Source organism: Scyliorhinus canicula, chromosome 1 (genome assembly GCF_902713615.1).
Source record: "Scyliorhinus canicula chromosome 1, sScyCan1.1, whole genome shotgun sequence".
Taxonomy (NCBI): Eukaryota; Metazoa; Chordata; class Chondrichthyes; order Carcharhiniformes; family Scyliorhinidae; genus Scyliorhinus; species Scyliorhinus canicula.
In genome coordinates, this window is record NC_052146.1 from 23,632,311 (window position 1) to 23,652,715 (window position 20,405).

Here is a 20,405-nt window from a genome sequence, read left to right on the forward strand (position 1 = left end):
TCCCCCCCTCCCCCCCCTCCCCCCAGCTGACGATTAATTCCCCGCGAAGAAGTTAATGAATGGTTGCCATCTCCAGGTGAACCCTGACACCGACCCTCTCGAGGCGAGCTTGATCTTTTCCAGGCCAAGAAAGCTCGTCATGTCGGTTAACCAGGCCTCTGACTTAGGAGGCCTAGACTCCCTCCAAGCCAGTAGTATCCATCGCCAGGCTACCAAGGAGGAAAAGACTAGAACATCTGCCTCTCCTCCCTCCTGAACACTCGGGTCCTCCAACACACCAAAGATCACTACCCCGGACTCATTTCCATCCTTGTTTTCAATACCCTGGACATGAGATCTGCGAACCCCTGTCAATATCCCCTAAGTTTTGGGCATGCCCAGAAGATATGGTCATGGTTCGCTGGTCCACCCGCACATCTGACACACTTGTCTTCCACCCCAAAAAATCTACTCATCCAGGTCACTGTCATGTGTGCCCGGTGCACCACTTAAACTGGATCAAGCTGAGCCTTGCGGTCGTGTTGACCCTGCTCAGCGCATCCGCCCATAGACCGTCCTCCATCTCACCAACCACTTCCTCCTCCCACTTGCGCTTCAGCTCCTCCATATGCGTCTCCTCCACCCCCATTAATTCTTTGTAGATGTCCGAGATGCTCCCCTCCCCACTCATCCCCAAGACACTACCATATCTTGAATTCCTCTTCGTGGCAGGAGTGGGAAGGATGGTACCTGCCTGCGCAGAAAGTCCCGCACCTGTTCCCTACTCCCCTTTCACCCCTCCACCCATCGAAACCACTTCCCTCATCAAACCAAGACCGAACAATCTCCTAATTACCATAGGAGACAGCCCAAGACAGACAAAGACCCCCCCCCCCCCCCCCCCCCCACAGCACACTCCTCAATAGTGCAATTAGCACAATTGCTTCACAGCTCCAGGGTTCCAGGTTCGATTCCCGGCTTGGGTCACTGTCTGTGCGGAGTTTGCACGTTCTCCCCATGTGTGCATGGGTTTCCTCCGGGTGCTCCGGTTTCCTCTCACAGTCCAAAGATGTGCAGGTTAGGTGGATTGGCCATGATAAATTGCCCTTAGTGTCCAAAATTGCCCTTAGTGTCGGGTGGGGTTACTGGGTTATGGGGATAGGGTGGAGGTGTGGGCTTGGGTAGGGTGCTCTTTCCAAGAGCCAGTGTAGACTCGATGGGCCGAATGACCTCCTTCTGCACTGTAAATTCTATGAAAATAATACAAAATAAAACATAGAAAGCCCCCACCAACCACCCCCATCAAAACACCAAAAAACCCAACAACGACCGAATATCTTTTACTCCCCCGTCTTCACACAAACTTCAAAGACAAACAAAAAAAGAAAGGACAACAATCAAACCATATATACATCGTTCAAAAAAGAGAAAGACGCTGCCGCTTAATTCCAAAAAAGTCCTCAGTTCTGCGCCAGACCCTTCTTCTTGGCAAAGTTCATCGCCTCTTCGGGCGATTGCTGGGTACTGATTATTGGAAGTTAGTTCCTGTTAGAGTTTGCTAAAAATCGAGGAGGCTGTTGGAAGTGCTACTAAATATAGCAGAATTAATATGCATTCTCATTTTTGTCATCTTGTAGATCTTTGGACCAGTGATGCAGATTCTAAAGTTTAAAACCATGGAGGAAGTGATTGAGCGAGCAAATGATACCATATATGGACTTGCAGCAGCAGTGTTCACCAATGACATCAACAAGGCTAACTACGTGTCTCAGGGGCTGCGTGCAGGAACTGTCTGGTTAGCCTCCCTATATAATGATTAATTATTTGATTGCTTGATTTATTGTCACATGTACCGAAGTACAGTGAAAAGTATTTTACTGCGGCGAACGGAATGTACACAGTACGTAAACAGTAGACAAAAAGAATAATCAACAAAGTACATCAACAAATAGTGATTGGTTACAGTGCGGATCAAGGGCTAAACAAAGCAATTACATGAGCAAGAGTAGCTTAGGGCATCATGAATAGTGTTCTTACAGGGAACAGATCAGTCCAAGGGAGAGCCATTGAGGAATAGTCATAGTTTGATGTGTTATGCATTTGGAAAAAATGTTATGTTCCGAATACTCCCAAGTCTGTGGAATGGATTGAACTTGTGCAGCCCCAAAATGTAACTAAGAGTAATCGTTCCACCAATTTACCTTTTATATGCATCAGTGGAGTGGTAGTGTTGTAAGAATTTTGTTGTTGTTTATCAACATCTATAGCTCCTTAAAACACTATCTCAACAAATTTCCTTATAACTGGACTCTGGGACTCCAGGGAGCACCAACCTCCCGCTGAAGGCAGATATCAGGAGATTGGAGGAGCAGGATGTGGGATAACCTTTAAACCACCCAGACTATTTGCGCAGAACAGCCATTTAAATAGCTCATTAGGCCACTAAATTTCAGCTGTTGGGATTATTGTGCATGAAGGGGTTTTATTAAATTTGTCCCATCTTTCATCCATCCTTGTTCCAAGAGTTGGCCACACTATGAACAATCTTTCTTCTATTTTTATTCTCTGCTGCCCCCAACATCGATTCCATAGGTCAGTATGCGGTTCTCATCTTATCCATCCATGTCATTGTGAACTTCCTTGTACAGGTTTTCCAAGTGCTTTGCCTTGCATTATCCCTTCTTCCAAACACTCCCTGTTCGTATCACATGTCTAAAATATGAGAGGTTCCTTGATATCATTTCCTCATAAGTTCCTCTTAACACAACTTTCTTGAGCACCCACTCATTTGTCCGCTTGACCGTCAATGACACACATACTATCAATTTGAGTCCTTTAATTTCAAGTGCTCTTTTTCGAGCCTCATCACTCGTTGATGATGCAGCTTTCATCTGCATCCTATGTCATCCTCAACCGTTTTTTTGTGAGACCAAATCGAATGCCTTCTCAAAATCATGAAAGCATGTGTGCATATGTATATTGGGTTCTGATGTTCTTGGAATTTGCATGTTATGATTCTAAGATTGGTGACTTAATCTCTGGTTCCTCTTCCACTTCAAAATCCAGTTTGCTCATCAGCAATCTCACTCTCTTTTTCTGGATCCATTCCAGGATGATCCTGAGCAAGATTTTACAAGTGTGGGAGTTCAAAGCAATGAAACTATAATTTGAGCACTTGTTGCAGGTCAACCTTCTTCAGAAGAGGGATACAGGTAGGATCAGCCCAGTCCTCGGGCCAATGGCTGGTCTCCCAGAATGCCCCACACATTCTCTGCAACCTGTCCACTACTGATTCTGCTTCCACCTTAAGTAATTCTGCTGGTATATCATCTGGGCCTATGGGCTTACATCTGATGGATGGCGCGCTCTGCCTCAGCTTAAAGTGGGGAGAGGGGAAAGAGTTAAATTTTTTTAAAATCATCCTTTTTACATCTGTTCCTCACTCTTAACGTCACTGGTGAGAAATTTCTGGACTACCTGAAATTAACAGAGCACTTAAGATGCTCTAACTTTAAACATCTGCACAAATTCTAATTTCAATGGCTATTACGTATTTATTGTTACAGGTTAACTGCTTGATTCAAACATAGATGTTTTTTAATTGGTTGGGACAGCATCTGTCAGTTCCCTAATAGGGAAGTCAGCAGCATAGGGTGCTATGTCTTTTCGTCCGACGTCATTTCGTCCAACGACACTTCGTCCACGTCTTTTGGTCCAACGTCTTTTTGTCCGCACGTCTTTTGGTCCTACGTCTTTTTGTCCGATGATTTTCTTCGTCAAAGACTTTTTGTGACTTGTTACGTTTTTTTGTCGGATGATTTTTTTTTGTCAAAGACTTTTTGTAACTTGACTTTTTGTAAAGAGAAATCTTCTCTAATGCACATAGCAAGGTATAATATGTAATAAAGGATTTTTATTACCGGTCTCTTTCCTTTAACGAGCTACCTTCCTTTTGCTCTTCGTTGACACAATGAACGTTGCCATTTCGGGATGGGCGAATTAAGAAAGAGAACGATAATATCTATCCTTTAACGAGGCTCGTTAAAGGAAAGAGAACGATAATAACTATCCTTTAACGAGCCTCGTTAAAGGATAGTTATTATCGTTCTCTTTCCTTTAACGAGCCTCGTTAAAGGATAGATATTATCGTTCTCTTTCTTAATTCGCCCATCCCGAAATGGCAAAGTTCATTGTGTCAACGAAGAGCAAAAGGAAGGTAGCTCGTGTCAACGAAGAGTAGTTTGTGTCAACGAAGAGCAAAAGGAAGGTAGCTGATGAAAGTAACTACATCTACGATTTTCATTCAAGCAGTCCAAACCTAGGAAAAGAATACTGGAGATGTGAGAAAATAAGGCTGTGTTCACACGGTAACGGAAAACAATGAGCCGAAAATTATTTATTTTTCTAATGAGCACCTTCATCCAGCTGATGTTGATTCGTTAAATGCTAGAAAAGCAGTTGCAGAAATAAAGCATGAAGCAGTGGAAAACATAGCAGCAAGTTCGCGTAGCATTCTAGTGGCCAAGTTTACGCAGCTATCAGAAAATACCTGCTCTGAACTACCTAGGTTGCCCGTCGTCTCAAGGACTATTCAAAGGTGCCGACAAAAAAATTCTGGATTTCCCGCTAATCCAGCGGCTAGACACGGTTTTGAAATACCTGACAAATATTGTAAACTTGACAATGGCGAACAGTTTCTGAGATACGATTCGGGCGCCGAGGATCAACAGCGCTTACTAGTATTCGCATCAGAAAGTGCTCTTCAGGATTTAGCATCATATCGTCATTGGGCATGTGATGGAACATTCAAGATTGTGCCACAACAGTGGTTTCAACTGTTGTACATTCATGTACAAGTTAAAGGTAGCAGTTTTCCACGGGTCTTTGCATTACTGCCGAATAAAAGAAAGCAGACATACAAATTATTTTTTGAATTATTTTTTTTGACCAATTGAAAATTATGCAACGTCATGCAGATCCGATTGATATGGCAGATTTCGAAGTTGCAGTTCACAAGGCAATTAATTCATCATTCCTTAATTCATCTGTCGTGGCATGTTTGTTTCATTTGAGCCAATCTGTGTTTCGAAAAATTACAGATTTAGGCCTCAAAGAAAAATACAATACAGACTCTGAATTCCGTCTTAAAATTCAATGTTTTTCAGCATTAGCTTTCCTCCCCGTTGAAGATGTCGAAGAGGCTTATGAAGATTTGATAGACGATGAAGAAATACCTGCTGAATTCATCGTTTACTTCGACTTGACTTACATAGGCATTGTGAGAGGACGTGGTGCCAGACGAAGGAGAGAAACACCTACATTCCCGACAGCTGTATGGAATGTTAATCAGCGTGTTCTACAAGATCTACCGAGAACAAATAATGCTGCTGAGGGGTTTCATTCTGCGATAAAGCATTCAGCGGGTGGAGCTCATTTGAATATCTGGAGGTTAATCAAAACTCTGAAGGAAGAGGAAGGGTTCATAATAGGCAAAAAGGCTCAAATTCTTCGGGGAGATCAGTCGACTTCATGTACGCGATATAAGAAAATAACTGAACGCCTCAAAAGATTGGTCGTTGAATATGATTCTACAGCAAAAATTGATTTCTTGAGGAATGTTGCATACAATTTACATCAATTTTAAGTAACTTTAAGAATTTTTAAATACATTTTCCAACTGTATTCTCTAAGTGATGTGATATCTTTCGGGAATTTTAAGTAATTAGTAAACTTTTAGATTTTTTAACTGCATTTTTCAACTTTTGCTGTATTTTACTTGCATTTTATCAATTAGCTGTATTTTACTTGCATTTTATCAATTACTTGCATTTTATTAATTAAACTCTCATATAGTAAACTTTTAGATTTACTTGCTGTATTGTACTTGCATTTTATCAATTAAATGGTTTTATACGGAGTTTATTTGTAATTGGATAATTGGACAAAAAGACGTTGGACCAAAAGACGTGGACGAAGTGACGTCGGACCAAAAGACGCGACACGGCAGCATAGTAGTACACTGGACCACAGCCGAATGTGCAATTTGAATAAAAATTTGCAATTATCTGATGACCATGAAACCATTGTTGATTGTCGTAAAAATGGCAACCTGCCATCCTTACCGGGTGACTCCAGATCAACAGCAATGTAGTTGACCTTTAAATCCCCTTCAAAGGCATTTTAGGATGCCTTTGGTGGCCCAGTCAGTGATGCCCACATCCATTACAGATTTCAACAAAGCAAAATTGCTCCCCAGATCAGGTGAGAGAGAAATAACAATCAGCAATTTCACGGAAGCTACAATCAGCTACTTCATGCATAAATATGTAGTCACCAGATACTGAAATAAAAATCCACAAAATAAAGCTCACCTCAATTTATTTGTATCTGTGAATTTCCAATGATTGATGGCTGCTGATGGTTAATAAGGCACCATTAGACAAGGAAAGTATTTGATGGAATTTTTGAACTATTTCTAAACTTGTGCCTCATTTCTAATTTCATGTTTTCTGCCTCCTCAGGATAAACTGTTACGATGTGTTTGGAGCTCAAGCTCCATTTGGTGGATACAAGGCATCAGGCACCGGGAGAGAGCTTGGAGAATATGGATTAGAAGCATACACAGAAGTAAAGACTGTGAGTAATGAGTGGAAGCACTGTACACTCTGTTTGGAAGGCGGTGAACATTGCACCATTTCATGCAGGGATTCGGATTACTTTTTACAGTTGTGGCCAAAATCATTTCCAACAGCACATGGGAATGACTTTTCTCCTTCCTTTAAATTTCTCATGACTAACGTCACCTGTAGTCTTCCACTATCTCAACCAGGTGGCTATTTCTCAAGAGTGTGCCTAGACATAGTGTTTAGCAGGTTACATATGGCAGCACGGTAGCCTTGTGGATAGCATAATTGCTTCATAGCTCCAGGGTCCCAGGTTCGATTCCGGCTTGGATCACTGTCTGTGTGGAGTCTTCACATCCTCCCCGTGTGTGCGTGGGTTTCCTCTGGGCGCTCTGGTTTCCTCCCACAGTCCAAAGATGTGCAGGTTAGGTGGATTGGCCATGATAAAATGCCCTTAGTGTCCAAAATTGCCCTTAGTGTTGGGTGGGGTTATGGAGATACGGTGGAGGTGTTGACCTTGGGTAGGGTGCTCTTTCCAAGAGCCGGTGCAGACTCGATGGGCCGAACGGCCTCCTTCTGCACTGCAAATTCTATCTATGATAACCCTCATATTGTCCTTGCCTTGTGTCAACAACTACACACTTAGCCAGCAGAGATCACTAGTAGCAGCACCTACACTCTTAGCTTTTCCCTATTACCAGTTCAGGCAATTCCAGCCAATTGGAGTGCCTTACTGTTGCTGAAACTGAAATCAATTATCACTGCATAGACCAGAAATACAGCCTGGCACCTTTTCTAGCTACATAATTTGGGTGATTTTGTCTCCAACATTAGTGGTGTCTTTTAAATGACATTTTCTCATTTATCCATTCTCTGCTGGAAGTGGGGAAATAGTAGAAAATAGATAGGAGGGTAGCTACTTGTGTACCTGCAAAATAAAACTTTCTACCAATCAGTCCTAAGCAGCCACATAGAAATCGAGGTGACGGACCCTTCCAGCAGGCTGCTGATGTAACGATGAGTGGGGCGGTGTTTGCAAGTGGTATTGTCACTTGACTGGTGACCAGAGACCTAGGGTAATACTCTGGGGACCGAGGTTCAAATCCCGGTATAGTAGATATTAGAAATTGAAGCCAATAAAAATCTGGAATTTAAAGTTCAATGATGACCATGAAACCATTGTCCTTTTTTTAGTGCCCAATTCTTTTTTTTTTTCCAATTAAGGTCCAATTTAGCGTGGCCAATCTACCTTCCCTGCACATTTTTGGGTTGTGGGGTGAGACCTATTCAGATACAGGGAAAGTGTGCAAACTCCACACGGACAGTGACCCAGGGCCGGGATCGGATACAGGTCCTCGGCTCCATGAGGCAGCAGTGCTAACCACTGCGCCACCGTGCCGCCCTTGTCATGTCGATTGTTGTAAAACACCCAGCTGGTTATAAGGTGATGTCGAGAACAGGAGTTGGGATGGGGAAGGTCTTGGAGATCTATAAGGAGCTGATGGAATGGGAGGGAGCACAGGGGAGGGAGGTGAAGAGAAAGTGGGAAGAAGAGTTGCCGGCGGGGGGATTGTGGGAGGAGGCCCTGCAGAGAGTTAATGCGTCCTCATTGTGTGCCAGATTCAGCCTGATCCAATTCAAGGTGGTCCACAGGGCACACATGACTGTGGCCCGGGTGAGCAGGTTCTTTGAGGAGGAGGAGGACAGGTGTGGGTGATGTGGCGGAAGTCCTTCGAATCATGTTTACATGTTCTGGCCGTGTCCGAGGCTGAGGGACTTTTGGCAGGGATTTCTGGACGTCATGTCAGAGTTCCTGCCAGGGAGGGTGGCTCCGAGTCCAGAGGTGGTGATCTTTGGAGTGTCGGAAGACTCGGGAGCCCAGGGGGGGAGAGAGAGAGACCGACGTTTTGGCCTTTGCCTCCCTGGTGGCCCGGAGACATATTTTATTAGGATGGAGGGACTCGGAGCCCCCGAACCAGGGGGTTTGGGTTAGCGACATGGCGGGGTTTCTCAGGCTTGAGAAAATAAAATTCGTCTTGAGGGGTTTGTTACAGGGGTTCGCTCAGAGGTGGCAGCCGTTCATCGACTTCATCAAGAAAAGTTAGACTGTCGGCAGGGACGGTGGAGGGGAAAGGCATGGAAGTGACTATTAAGGGTAGGAAAATCAATGGCTGGAGTGCCGGGAAGGGCTGGTGGTGTGTTTTTATAAGCCATGTTGGTTGGGGTTTGTGTTTGGGGGGGGGGGGGGGGGGGGGGGGGTCATGGTTATTTTGTTGTGGGTTATGTCTCTGTTGGATGTTGTTGATAAGTGTTGAAATTATAAATGACATGGCAGCATGGTGGCCTAGTGGTTAACACAGCTGCCTCGCCGACCCTCCCACGCACCATCCACACCAATCTCCGCCGCTTCAAAGAACCTGCTCATTCGGGCCACTGTCATATGCGAGCTGTAGATCACCTTGAATCGTATCAGGCTGAGCATGGCACACAACGAGGACACATTGACTCTTCTCAGGGCATCCTCCCACAATCCCGCCTCTAACTCCCTGCCCAGTTCTTCCTCCCACTTTTGTTTCACTTCCCCTATCGGGGCGCCCTCCCATTCCATGAGCCCTTAATACATTTCCGAGACCTTCCCCTCCCCCATTCTCATTTCCGACACTACCTTGTCCTGTAATCTCTGGGGCGGCAGTGCGGAAAGTTCAAAACCTGCCTCCGCACAATGTCCCTTGCCTACAGGCCCCCCCCCCCCCCCCCGGTTCAAACCGGTGGTTGCCACAAATTGGTGCCCATACCGTCTCCCCCTTCATTCCCATATACTTCCGCCACTATCCCCACACCCTCAGGACAGCCACTGCAACCGGGCTTGTGGAGTACCGAGCCTGCGAAAACGTGCCTGCCCCTAAACTTGTGCCCCTACATGAGGCGACCCCCACGTGCTCCCACACTGCCCCCTCCTCCACTACCCTTCCTGACCATTGCTATGTTCGCAGGAATTTTTCTTAACAGACAAAGCTCTCAAAGCTTCCGAGTCTGACTCAATTCCTTGTGTCTTTGCTGCCCAGTTTTGTATTTATTGGGTATTCGTTTGCTGTGGTATTGTTGACCCATGAAATTGACCAAGTTCCACCCCAAATCTCCTCCAAAAACTGGACAAAAAGACTTAAAGATCTCTGATGGGAACCACCTTGTGTGTGACTGCTCTCTACATGTTGCTCCCGGAAGTCCGCTGCAAAGTCCATAAAAGGGAAAGAAACAGGGTGGACCTGGCATCGACCTAGGCACTGGAAATGACGGCAGCAAATCCAACCCTACGGAGTCCTCCGTACTAACATCTGGAGGCTTGTGCCAAAATTGGGGGAGCTGTCTTACAGCCGAGTTGAGCAACAGCCTGACATATTATTATTCACCGAGTCATACCTGACAGATAATGTCCCAGACACCACTGTCACCATCCATGGATATCTCCTGTCACACTAGCAGGACAGACAAAGCAGTGGTGGCTGAGATCGAACCCAGGTCCTCAGTGCTGTGAGGCAGCAGTGTTAACCACTGTGCCACCCTAACTGTTTAGTTCTAGTTCTGTTACTGTTATTTCTACATTTAGCTGGTTGCTCCCATTTTTGAGTCCATGGTGTATTTTGAACTATGTTATTTTTATATATGAAAGAAGATTTACTTACATCACATTGTTTCGTCTACCTTTGTGGTCAAGTTACCACATCCTTTTGGCAATGAGATAAAATTGAATTTCAGCACGTTCACAGGAAGTTTAGTCATGTATACCAACGGAAGACAAGCTGCAGCACTATGGCTATGTTTGAATTAATCAGTGAGTTTGTGGAAGAGAATGAGCACTGGACTGAATATATGGAAAAGTTAAAATGCTTTCTTGGCAAATGGGATCACAGACAAGGCTAAAGTGCTCAATTCTCCTGTGTATATGGTGAAGTCTTAAAAGCTAGTGAGACATTTAGCTACATGCGACACCCTGGGTGAGTGTGCAATCAGTTCCAGCCCTGGAGTCCCAACGTAAGTGAATTAACCAATAATTCATGATTTTCTGAAATCTTTAACCCCTGACTGCTCCAATGAGTTACAGACACCTGGACCGGATTCTCCAATAACGGGGCTACGTCCCCACGCCCGTGAGAAAATACGCGTGAATCACTCTGGACTTGCCTGGAGACTGAGTCCGCAGCCGCCACGCCGAGTTCCCGACAGGTGGAACCATGAGAGAACCATGCCGTCAGGAACTCGGCCAGCTGCACTCGGTGAATCGGCGCGGGGCCTCTTTCAGTGGCCCCCAACCGGCACCGCATTGACCGCGCGCACACGCGATTGCCGGCAATTCTCCGGGGACCAGAGAATCGCGGGAGCGCCATCGGACCTGATCTCCGGTTTGGCACCCATTCTCCGCCCCGCGCCGATCGCAAATTTGGCGCGGAGGTTCGGAGAATCCCGTCCCAGATTTATAAGTAAAACATTAACAAACTATTTATTTATAACTAGTTAAAAACGATTATATAAATAATTGCCACTATGGTCTACTAGTCTACCTATTTCCAAACATCCACCCACACATACACAAGATAGACACACGGTGAAGGAGGCAAGGAATGAAAACACAGGAATTGAAGGAAAAGGTTAGAGATGAATCTTCGCTCAGCAGTTGTGCCAATCTTCTCCAAATGTGACCCTCTGGAGAATTGCTTTATATAAGAGATTCAGGTTGATGCAATTCTGACCATCGTATAGAGCCCCCGTCTCACTGAGATATTACTGGAACTTTAAACCAGAGAATTTTAGTGTTTTCCGTTTGCCTGATCTCTGCAGGAATGCCGGCTATTTTGTAAAGAGTGTTCTCAGATTAGGTTCTTCCCAGCCATTCAAACAGAGAATTAAAGAATCACAGACCTGTTTGAGAAACTGCTTGCAATCTTTCTCTACAGAAGTTTCCCTTCACAGTTCTGACTGCTATCTGTCTTTTTTTTTTTTCTTTTTTTTTTGTTTAACTTAAAAAATAAGAACTAGAAACTATGGCCACCCCCATAAACTACTGAATTGCACATTTCTGAACTTCAGGCATAAAGCACTTATGCTGCGCCCCAGGCATAAAGCCCCTATTTAGTTCTGTGGCCCAGGCACAGAAAGTCCTGAGAAAATCTATTCCTGAAACTCGACCCGAGAACGAGAATGCTCTCCCTGCATTGCAGGCATAAAGCCCAGGCAGTAATGTCGCCGTCGGTATACTACAGCACCCCCTTCAGGGAAACAAAGCCCAGCGACATGAATTAACAGTTTAAATTAACAGCATAAAGCATTAACTGTGCAACTGAAATTTACAGCATCGTTGCCTATCCCAGTAAACCCTTGCATGCAAAATTATAGCTACAGCCAGTTCAAATTAATCAGTGTTTCAAATTTGCAAGTTTAGTGTAAGTTACTGGCTTAAAATACAAAACCGCCTCACTGCTTCTCTTCCTGTTTTCTGATCTGACCTCACTCGGTCCAGTGACTTCAACCCTCAAAAAGCAGATTCTCTTCATCCACACTGCAACTCTGCCTCATCAGCCCCCTGCTCTGAACGTCTGACTTTCTTCAGGGACTCTTCATCTGTACTGGCTACCTCACTCTGGTGTTTCTTTAGTGATTTCTTCCTATCCAAACCCCTTTCTCCTGAAGATCTTCAACCTTAACCTGCCCATTAAGATGGCCGCATTGCTTCATCTGTTTATTCGGGTCAACAGTCCACTTCAGGTCACAGTCCTTCAATGGATACATGCAACACTTTCATCAAACCAAAGTTCCTGACAATCTCCAATCACCGTTTACATCTACTGATTTTAGCTGGTCCAATGCCAGCAGCTTTTTACTCTGCGGCTAACTGTAACAATTAGCCCTGCAGATATACACATTTTGAGCATGCTTTTCTTTCAGGCCTGACCACACTCACACGGACACGTCTTCAGCCTTACACACATCTACGGCAACAATTTTTTTAAAAACCTTTGCATCTTCGGGGATTTAATGAGACAGGTTAAGCAAACCCTCAACTTAACACTCAAAAGGGCGTTACAGAAACCGGTTCCTTTCAAAGCCACACCAGCCATATCTCATGTCCCTAGGCACAAGCTTAAGAGGGATTTCACTGATCGGCTTCACCTTCGCCACCATGTCCCACCCTTTGCAGCTCCTGACCAGCCACTGCTGTTAAAAGCTTTCTAAAAAGCTACCCATCCCAACCAGCGATCCCCTGTGCTCAAAAATGAGGCTTCTAACCCATCGAATCTGCCTCCCGCCCCCCAAAACTAACAACGGTCACCCAGGCACACTTTGTTTTGACAAATTATCCCACGAACAGAGACCCTCTCAATGCTCTCATCTCCCAGCACAGCGGCCTTGGCATCCCAACAAGATGGGCAACCCCACAACAGGAAGGACCTTTGGTGGATTTGACAAAATGGTCACCCTTCTTGGAAGAAAATAGACTTATCAGTGATTGGAAGAAAATAGACTTATCAGTGATAGACAGCATGGTTTTGTGCAGGGAAGGTCATGTCTTACAAACCTAATAGAATTCTTTGAGGAAGTGACAAAGTTAATTGATGAGGGAAGGGCTGTAGATGTCATATACATGGACTTCAGTAAGGTGTTTGATAAAGTTTCCCATGGCAGGTTGATGGAAAAAGTGAAGACGCATGGGGTTCAGGGTGTACTAGCAAGATGGATAAAGAACTGTCTGGGCAACAGGAGACAGAGAGTAGTGGTGGAAGGGAGTGTCTCAAAATGGAGACGGGTGACTAATGGTGTTCCACAGGGATCCGTGCTCGGACCACTGTTGTTTGTGATATACATAAATGATCTGGACGAAGGTATAGGTGGTCTGATTAGCAAGTTTGCAGATGATACTAGGATTGGTGGAGTTGCAGATAGTGAGGGGGACTGTCAGAGAATACAGCAAAATATAGATAGATTGGAGAGTTGGACAGAGAAATAGCAGATGGACTTCAATCCAGGCAAATGCGAGGTGATGCATTTTGGAAGATCCAATTCAAGAGCGAACTATACGGTCAATGGAAGGGTCTTGGGAAAAATTGATGTACAGAGAGATCTGGGAGTTCAGGTCCATTGTACCCTGAAGGTGGCTGCACAGGTCGATAGAGTGGTCAAGAAGGCATACAGCATGCTTGCCTTCATCGGACGGGGTATTGAGTACAAGAGGTGGCAGGTCATGTTACAATTGTATAGGACTTTGGTTAGGCCATATTTGGAATACTGCACGCAGTTCTGGTTGGCACATTACCAGAAGGATGTGGATGCTTTAGAGAGGGTGCAGAGGAGGTTCACCAGGATGTTGCCTGGTATGGAGGGTGCTAGCTATGAAGAAACGTTGAGTAGATTAGGATTGTTTTCGTTGGAAAGACGGAGGTTGAGGGGGGACTGATTGAGGTCTACAGAATTATGAGAGGTATAGACAGGGTGGATAGCAACAAGCTTTTTCCAAGAGTGGGGTTGTCAATTACAAGGGGTCACGATTTCAAGATGAGAGGGGTAAAGTTTAAGGGAGATATGCGTGGAAATTTTTTTTGCGCAGATTGGTGGGTGCCTGGCACGCTTTGGCAGCGGAGGTGGTAGAGGCGGGCCCGATAGCGTCATTTAAGACGTATCTAGACAGATATATGAACGGGCGGGGAACAGAGGGAAGTAGATCCTTGGAAAATAGGTGACAGTTTAGATAAAGGATGTGGATTGGCGGAGGCTGGGAGGGCCGAAGGGCCTGTTCCTGTGCTGTAATTTTCTTTGTTCTTTGTTCTTCTCAAGTTGGCGGCACCCTGACCTTCACAAGATGGCAACCCTCCGTTGCCAGGTGACGGTGGCCCTTCACAAGATGGCCGCCTGCCACCGGTTAAACGGCGGATTGCTCATACTTCACAAAAGTAGTCCCCCGCCCCCAAATCTCCGTCAACCTTCACAAAATGGCGGGCGCCCGTCCCGCAGCCCAAACAACTTATAGAGCTGTCTGTTTTTTAAAGAGGAGTGCCTTCCCATACTCTGACTAGGAGTTTTTTAAGTCACCTCGTGGAGAGAGAGAGTATGTCTTTGAGGCTAATTCTCTTCACAGAACTCAGGATAAAATGGAGCTCTTCACAAGACACGCCTTACTTCCAGCGAGCAACAACAGGAGATCATTCAGAATTTCAGATTCACTGATTGGCTGCTTGCCAAGCCAATCAAACTGACGTCATGGACTCTGCCACAGAACCTAAAGGGGAGGTCCTGGCCAGTCTATCAGCCCAGGGTGTTTCAGTTTGTCCAAAGTCTGTAGTTTAAGCAGAAATCCCAATGTTGCAACAGCTAACCAGAAGACTGTAGCTTAAGGCAGGCAACCAACGGGGATTAAAAGAAAAAACACAGAATAGACAGAGGTTTTGCAATAGTGCCCTAACAATAGAGCCCAGGGTCAGAATTACTTTTCAGAAGGCTCTTGAAATTTCTCAAGACATGGAAATGGCCACAATAATGCACAAGGTAGTCTGTACGTCCCCCAACAGGAAACTATGGTTTAATCGGGAGATTCACTCCCTACTGAAGGCAAGGTCTGAGGGGTTCAAGTCAGACGACCCTAACCTATACAAAAAATCCATTTACGACCTCCGCAAAACCATCAGGGATGCCAAGAGACAGTACCAGACTAAGCTGGAGTCACATACTAACAACACGGACTGTCATTAGTTGTGGTGAGACTTAAACAACATAACGGGCTACAAAGCAAAACTGAGTAGAATTTCCGGCAACTGCGCACCCCTCCCAATGGACTCACTGCATTCTATGCTCAGTTCAAGCAGGAAACCATCAAACCATTGTCAACTTCCCCAGCAGCCTCGGACGCACCCATACCTATCATCACAGCTTCCAACATCAGATCAACCTTCTTGAAAGTGAACACTCGGAAAGCAATGGATCCTGACTGAATCCCTGGCCGTGCACTCAGATCCTGCGTGGACCAACTGGCGGGTGTGTTTGCGGACATCTTCAACCTCTCCCTAATCCGTTCCGAGGTTCCCACCTGCTTCAAGAAGACCTCCATCATACCAGTGCCAAAGAAGAACCAGGCAACGTGCTTCAACGACTACCTTCCAGCAGCCTTGACATCTGCCATTGTGAAGTGCTTGAGAGGTTGGTCATGAGACACATCAACTCCATACTCCCAGAATGCCTTGGATTTGGATTGGATTTTGTTTATTGTCACGTGTACCGAGGTACAGTGAAAAGTATTTTTCTGCGAGCAGCTCAACAGATCATTAAGTACATGAAAAGAAAAGAAAAATACATAATAGGGCAACACAAGGTACACAATGTAACTACATAAACACCGTCTTCGGGTGAAGCATACAGGGTGTGTTAATGAGCTCAGTCCATAAGATTGTAGTTTAGGAGTCTGGTAACAACGGAGAAGAAGCTGTTTTTGAGTCTGTTTGTGCGTGTTCTCAGACTTCTGTATCTCCTGCCCAATGAAAGAAGTTGGAAGAGTGAGTAAGCCGGGTGGCAGGGGCCTTTGATTATGCTGCACGCTTTCCCAAGGCACAGGGAAGTGTAGATGGAGTTAATGGATGGGAAGCAGGTTTGTGTGATGGACTGGGCTGTGTTCACGACTCTCTGAAGTTTCTTGCGGTCTTGGGCCGAGCAGTTGCCATACCAGGCTGTGATGCAACCAGATAGGATGCTTTCTATGGAGCATCTGTAAAAGTTGGTAAGAATTAATGTGGACGTGCAAATTTCCTTAGTTTCCTGAGGAAATATAGGCACTGTCACGTTGACGTAGGTGGACCAGGACAGATTTTTGGAGATGTGTACCCCTAGGAATTTGAAGCTGCTAACCATCTCCACCTCAGCCCTGTTGATGCTGACAGGGGTGTGTATAGTACTTTGTTTCCTGAAGTCAATGACCAGCTCTTTAGTTTTGCTGGCATTGAGGGATAGAATTGTTGTCGCTGCACCACTCCACTAGGTTCTCTATCTCCCTCCTGTATTCTGACTCATCGTTATTCGAGATCCGGTACGCTATGGTCGTATCGTCAGCAAACTTGTAGATGGAGTTGGAACCAAATTTTGCCACACAGTCGTGTGTGCACAGGGAGTATAGTAGGGGGCTAAATACGCAGCCTTGCAGGGCCCCGGTATTGAGGACTATTGTGGAGGAGGTGTTGTTTATTCTTACTGATTGTGGTCTGTGGATCAGGAAGTCAAGGATCCAGTTGCAGAGTGAAGAGCCAAGTCCTAGGTTTTGGAGCTTTGATATGAGCCTGGCTAGGATTATGGTGTTGAAGGCGGAGCTGTAGTCAATAAATAGATGTAGGATGCCTGATGTAGGAGTCTTTGTTGTCGTGATGCTCTAAGGATGAGTGCAGGGCCAGGGAGATGGTGTCTGCTGTGGACCGGTTGCGGCGGTATGCGAATTGCAGTGGATCAAGGCGCTCTGGGAGTATGACCCACTGCAATTCACATACTTCCACAACCATCTGGCTGCATCACAGCCAGGCATGGCAACCGCTCAGCCCAAGACAGTAAGAATCGTGAATAGGCCCAGTCCATCACGCGAACCCGCCTCCCATCCGTTGACTCTGTCTACACTTCCACTCTGTCTACACCTCCCGCTGCATTGGTAAAGCAGGAAGCACAATCAAAGACCTCTCCCATCTGGGTTATTCTCTCTTCCAACTTCTTCCATCGGGCACTAATGCACTATTTTATTGCACCATGCACTAACATGTTCAAAAACCGCTTCTTCCCCACTGTTACCAGACTCCTGAATAACCCTCTAATGGACTGAACTGTGCTGGTTTAGCACACTGGGCTAAATAGCTGGCTTTTCAAGCAGACCCAGGCAGGCCAGCAGCGAGGGTTCAATTCCCGTACCAGCCTCCCCGAACAGGCGCCAGAATGTGGCAACTAGGGACTTTTCACAGTAACTTCATTGAAGCCTACTTGTGACAATAAGCAATTTTCATTTCATTTCATTCATATCGCACCACAAACACCTACGGGACCCTCTCACCAGCTGAATAATTGATGGGTAGAAGACCGAACTCTCACCTGGGTCTGCTACATCCAGATGTCAAAGCAAAAGTGGAAATAAGACTAGAAAAGCAGGAGAGACATGATTATCAAGCTATGGATAGACTTTTTAACCCGAATGATTGATTGTGTTTGTCAGTAGTTTTAGCAGTAAACAGCATTAGCTACCTGGACTTATTCTTAACCAAAGTGGTCCTGTAGCTTTGGTAGTGAAATTGAACAATGGAAGAGTGGTTCACAAGCACCAAGATCATATTTGTCTATACCATGACTGAGAAACAGCAAAAGTTCCAGATAACACTATAGAAGGTAATACAACTCTTAAGTGCAACATAAAGTAATTCCTGTTATACCAGGACTTCCCGTGGGCTCTACTTCAGGCGAGGGACACTCCTGCACAGATATTCAACCTACTCCTCTGCCCACAAGTTCAGTTTAACTAAGATGAGCGTCACCAGTGGTACTACAAAGATTGCAGCGTAGTTGCAAAGCTCCTGAAAGACTGACGTATAATTAAGGCATTTATTTCATTATATTTCTGTCTTTAAAGGGGATTAAAATTTAGGGGGCATGTTGTTACTATTATGCATCTTATTTAAATCCATTTCTGATGTCAGCATTAAGTACTGTGGCTTCATTAGTTGTTACCTGTGTATATTCGTATTTAACTGTCGTTACTTCTAATTCTATTCTGTTACTGTTATTTCGATGTTTAGCTAGTTGCTCCTGTTTTTGAGTGCGTACTGTATTTTAAACTTTGTTTCACCACATTGTTTTGACTACCTTTTTGTGGCAAAGTTACCAGAAGGACATAGTGGCCTGCTTGATTGGCACCCCTTCCACAAACATTCACTCCTTCCACCACCAAACAGTGGCAGCCATGTGTACCATCTATAAGATGCACTGCAGTAACTCGCCAAGGTTCACTTTGTCAGCACCTTTCAAACCCACTACCACTACCATCTAGAAGGACAAGAGCAGCAGATACCAGGGAACACCACCACCTGGAAGTTCCTTTCCTAATCACTCACCATCCTGACTTGGAAATATATCGCTGTTCCTTTACTGTCACTGGGTCAAATTCCTGGAACACCCTCCCTAATAGCACAATGAATGTACCTACACCACATGGACTGCAGCGGAGCTCACCACCACCTTCTCCAGGGCAATTGGGGATGGGCAACAAATGTTGGCTGAGCCAGCGAAAGTGGGTTAAGTTAAAAAGAAAAGAATGCTGACGGATGGAGCTTTATTTTTGCAGAAGAATAAATTATCTGTTTTCTTTCCCATTCAGGTGACAGTCAAGATTCTCGAGAAGAACTCTTAAACTAGCTACTAACTTCACGTGTCTTTTTAATCATGGAATTGTGAAGGATGTGAGACATTTAAACTGACTACAGCAGTCATTAAAACCTGTGTAATGAAAAGTCTGATTATATAACTAATAGCATTAACGTTGAACCTAATGATCAATGTAATAATGGCATATATCGCAAACTAAAAACATAATTGTTGAAAATAAACTATGCAGTGTAATTCCCTTCAGTATGTGCTAATGAGCTTTGATAGAATTTACAGTTATGGTTCCATATCAGTAAATTCAGGATTTAAATTCAGTGACTAATTGACAGTCGAGCCAGTCTTAATTATGCTTTTTTGTAACTGGTTTGGGAGGGTTGCCTTCTTGAACATTGCAAAGTAAATACTTCCCTGGTGTTAAACATTATAGGGATTCTGGTGGTTCCTAAGTTTTCCCCTTTTTTTAAATGTTTGAAAATGAATGCAAGAATTCCACCCATTTTTACATCAGTATAAAATTTCTTGTCTAAAGCTACAATTCTCTATATATGGTATTTTCTTATGGATTAATTTTCTGTGCTTAAGGAATTTGCATTTTATACTAGCAAATCACAATGATAATTAAATAAACAGATTGATTACTAATGTATCGTGTTTTCACTTTGAGCTAATGCATCTCCGTGAAGTATCTTTAATTTCCCGATTCATGATTCAGCCTCCCTCAGGTCAACGTTGCTGGTCTGTGGTCAACCCATAGAAGGATGTTTGGCACAGGAGGAAAAATGTGCATTGGAGTAATCTATTAATTTATCACATGAGACTTTTGAATTATTGTTTGAGTTCAAATAACATAGTTAAAATGTAGCTATCAGTAATATATTAATAAACACATAACCAATTTGCAGCCAGCAGTACTTGGGTACAATCTGAGATTTTTTTCCCCAAAGCAAAGAAATCTGCTTTCTCAAAAGCAGCAGACCCTTTCCCAGTGGTTGAAATGTAGTTTGACTCAGCATGAGTTGCATTCAATGTTGTGTCAAATCCAATGACTAGGACAATTGGAGTTGAGCAACAAATGTTGACTGCCTTCTCTTGGGATTTTTTGCACTAAGGAGTTAAGCCAGGATCTAACCCCAGAGAAGTATTGTCAATCTCGCATTGTTGCAAATGGAAATTGCTTCACAGCATGCAAAAGTGGTACTATAACTGCATCCTAAATTGCTGGGTATCCAAAAAAGGTTTTTAAAAAATAGTTAATGATGCTAGTAGTAATGGAAATTGGAATTTTCCCTACAAAGTGTTCCATGTATCTGGAAATATTTCCATAAGCAGAGGAGGACAGTTTCGACCTGCAATGAGATTAATGTACTAACCATTACTGTACAATCAAATTGAGAAGACTGTTCATAAATGGGAAAAGTGATC

The 20,405-nt window shown here is 44.5% G+C and overlaps 1 protein-coding gene across 1 annotated transcript in view; it reads left to right on the top strand.

Annotated features, from left to right (window-relative positions):
* Positions 1-19,625, top strand: part of LOC119978289 (aldehyde dehydrogenase, mitochondrial-like) — an 86,430-nt gene extending 66,805 nt beyond the window's left edge. The window contains exons 10-12 of the mRNA XM_038819805.1: positions 1,617-1,774; positions 6,501-6,615; positions 18,976-19,625. Of these exons, the coding sequence (XP_038675733.1) occupies positions 1,617-1,774; positions 6,501-6,615; positions 18,976-19,008 (306 nt within the window). The 3' untranslated portion in view covers positions 19,009-19,625. The remainder of the gene's footprint in view (positions 1-1,616; positions 1,775-6,500; positions 6,616-18,975) is intronic.
* The last annotated feature ends 780 nt before the right edge of the window (positions 19,626-20,405 follow it).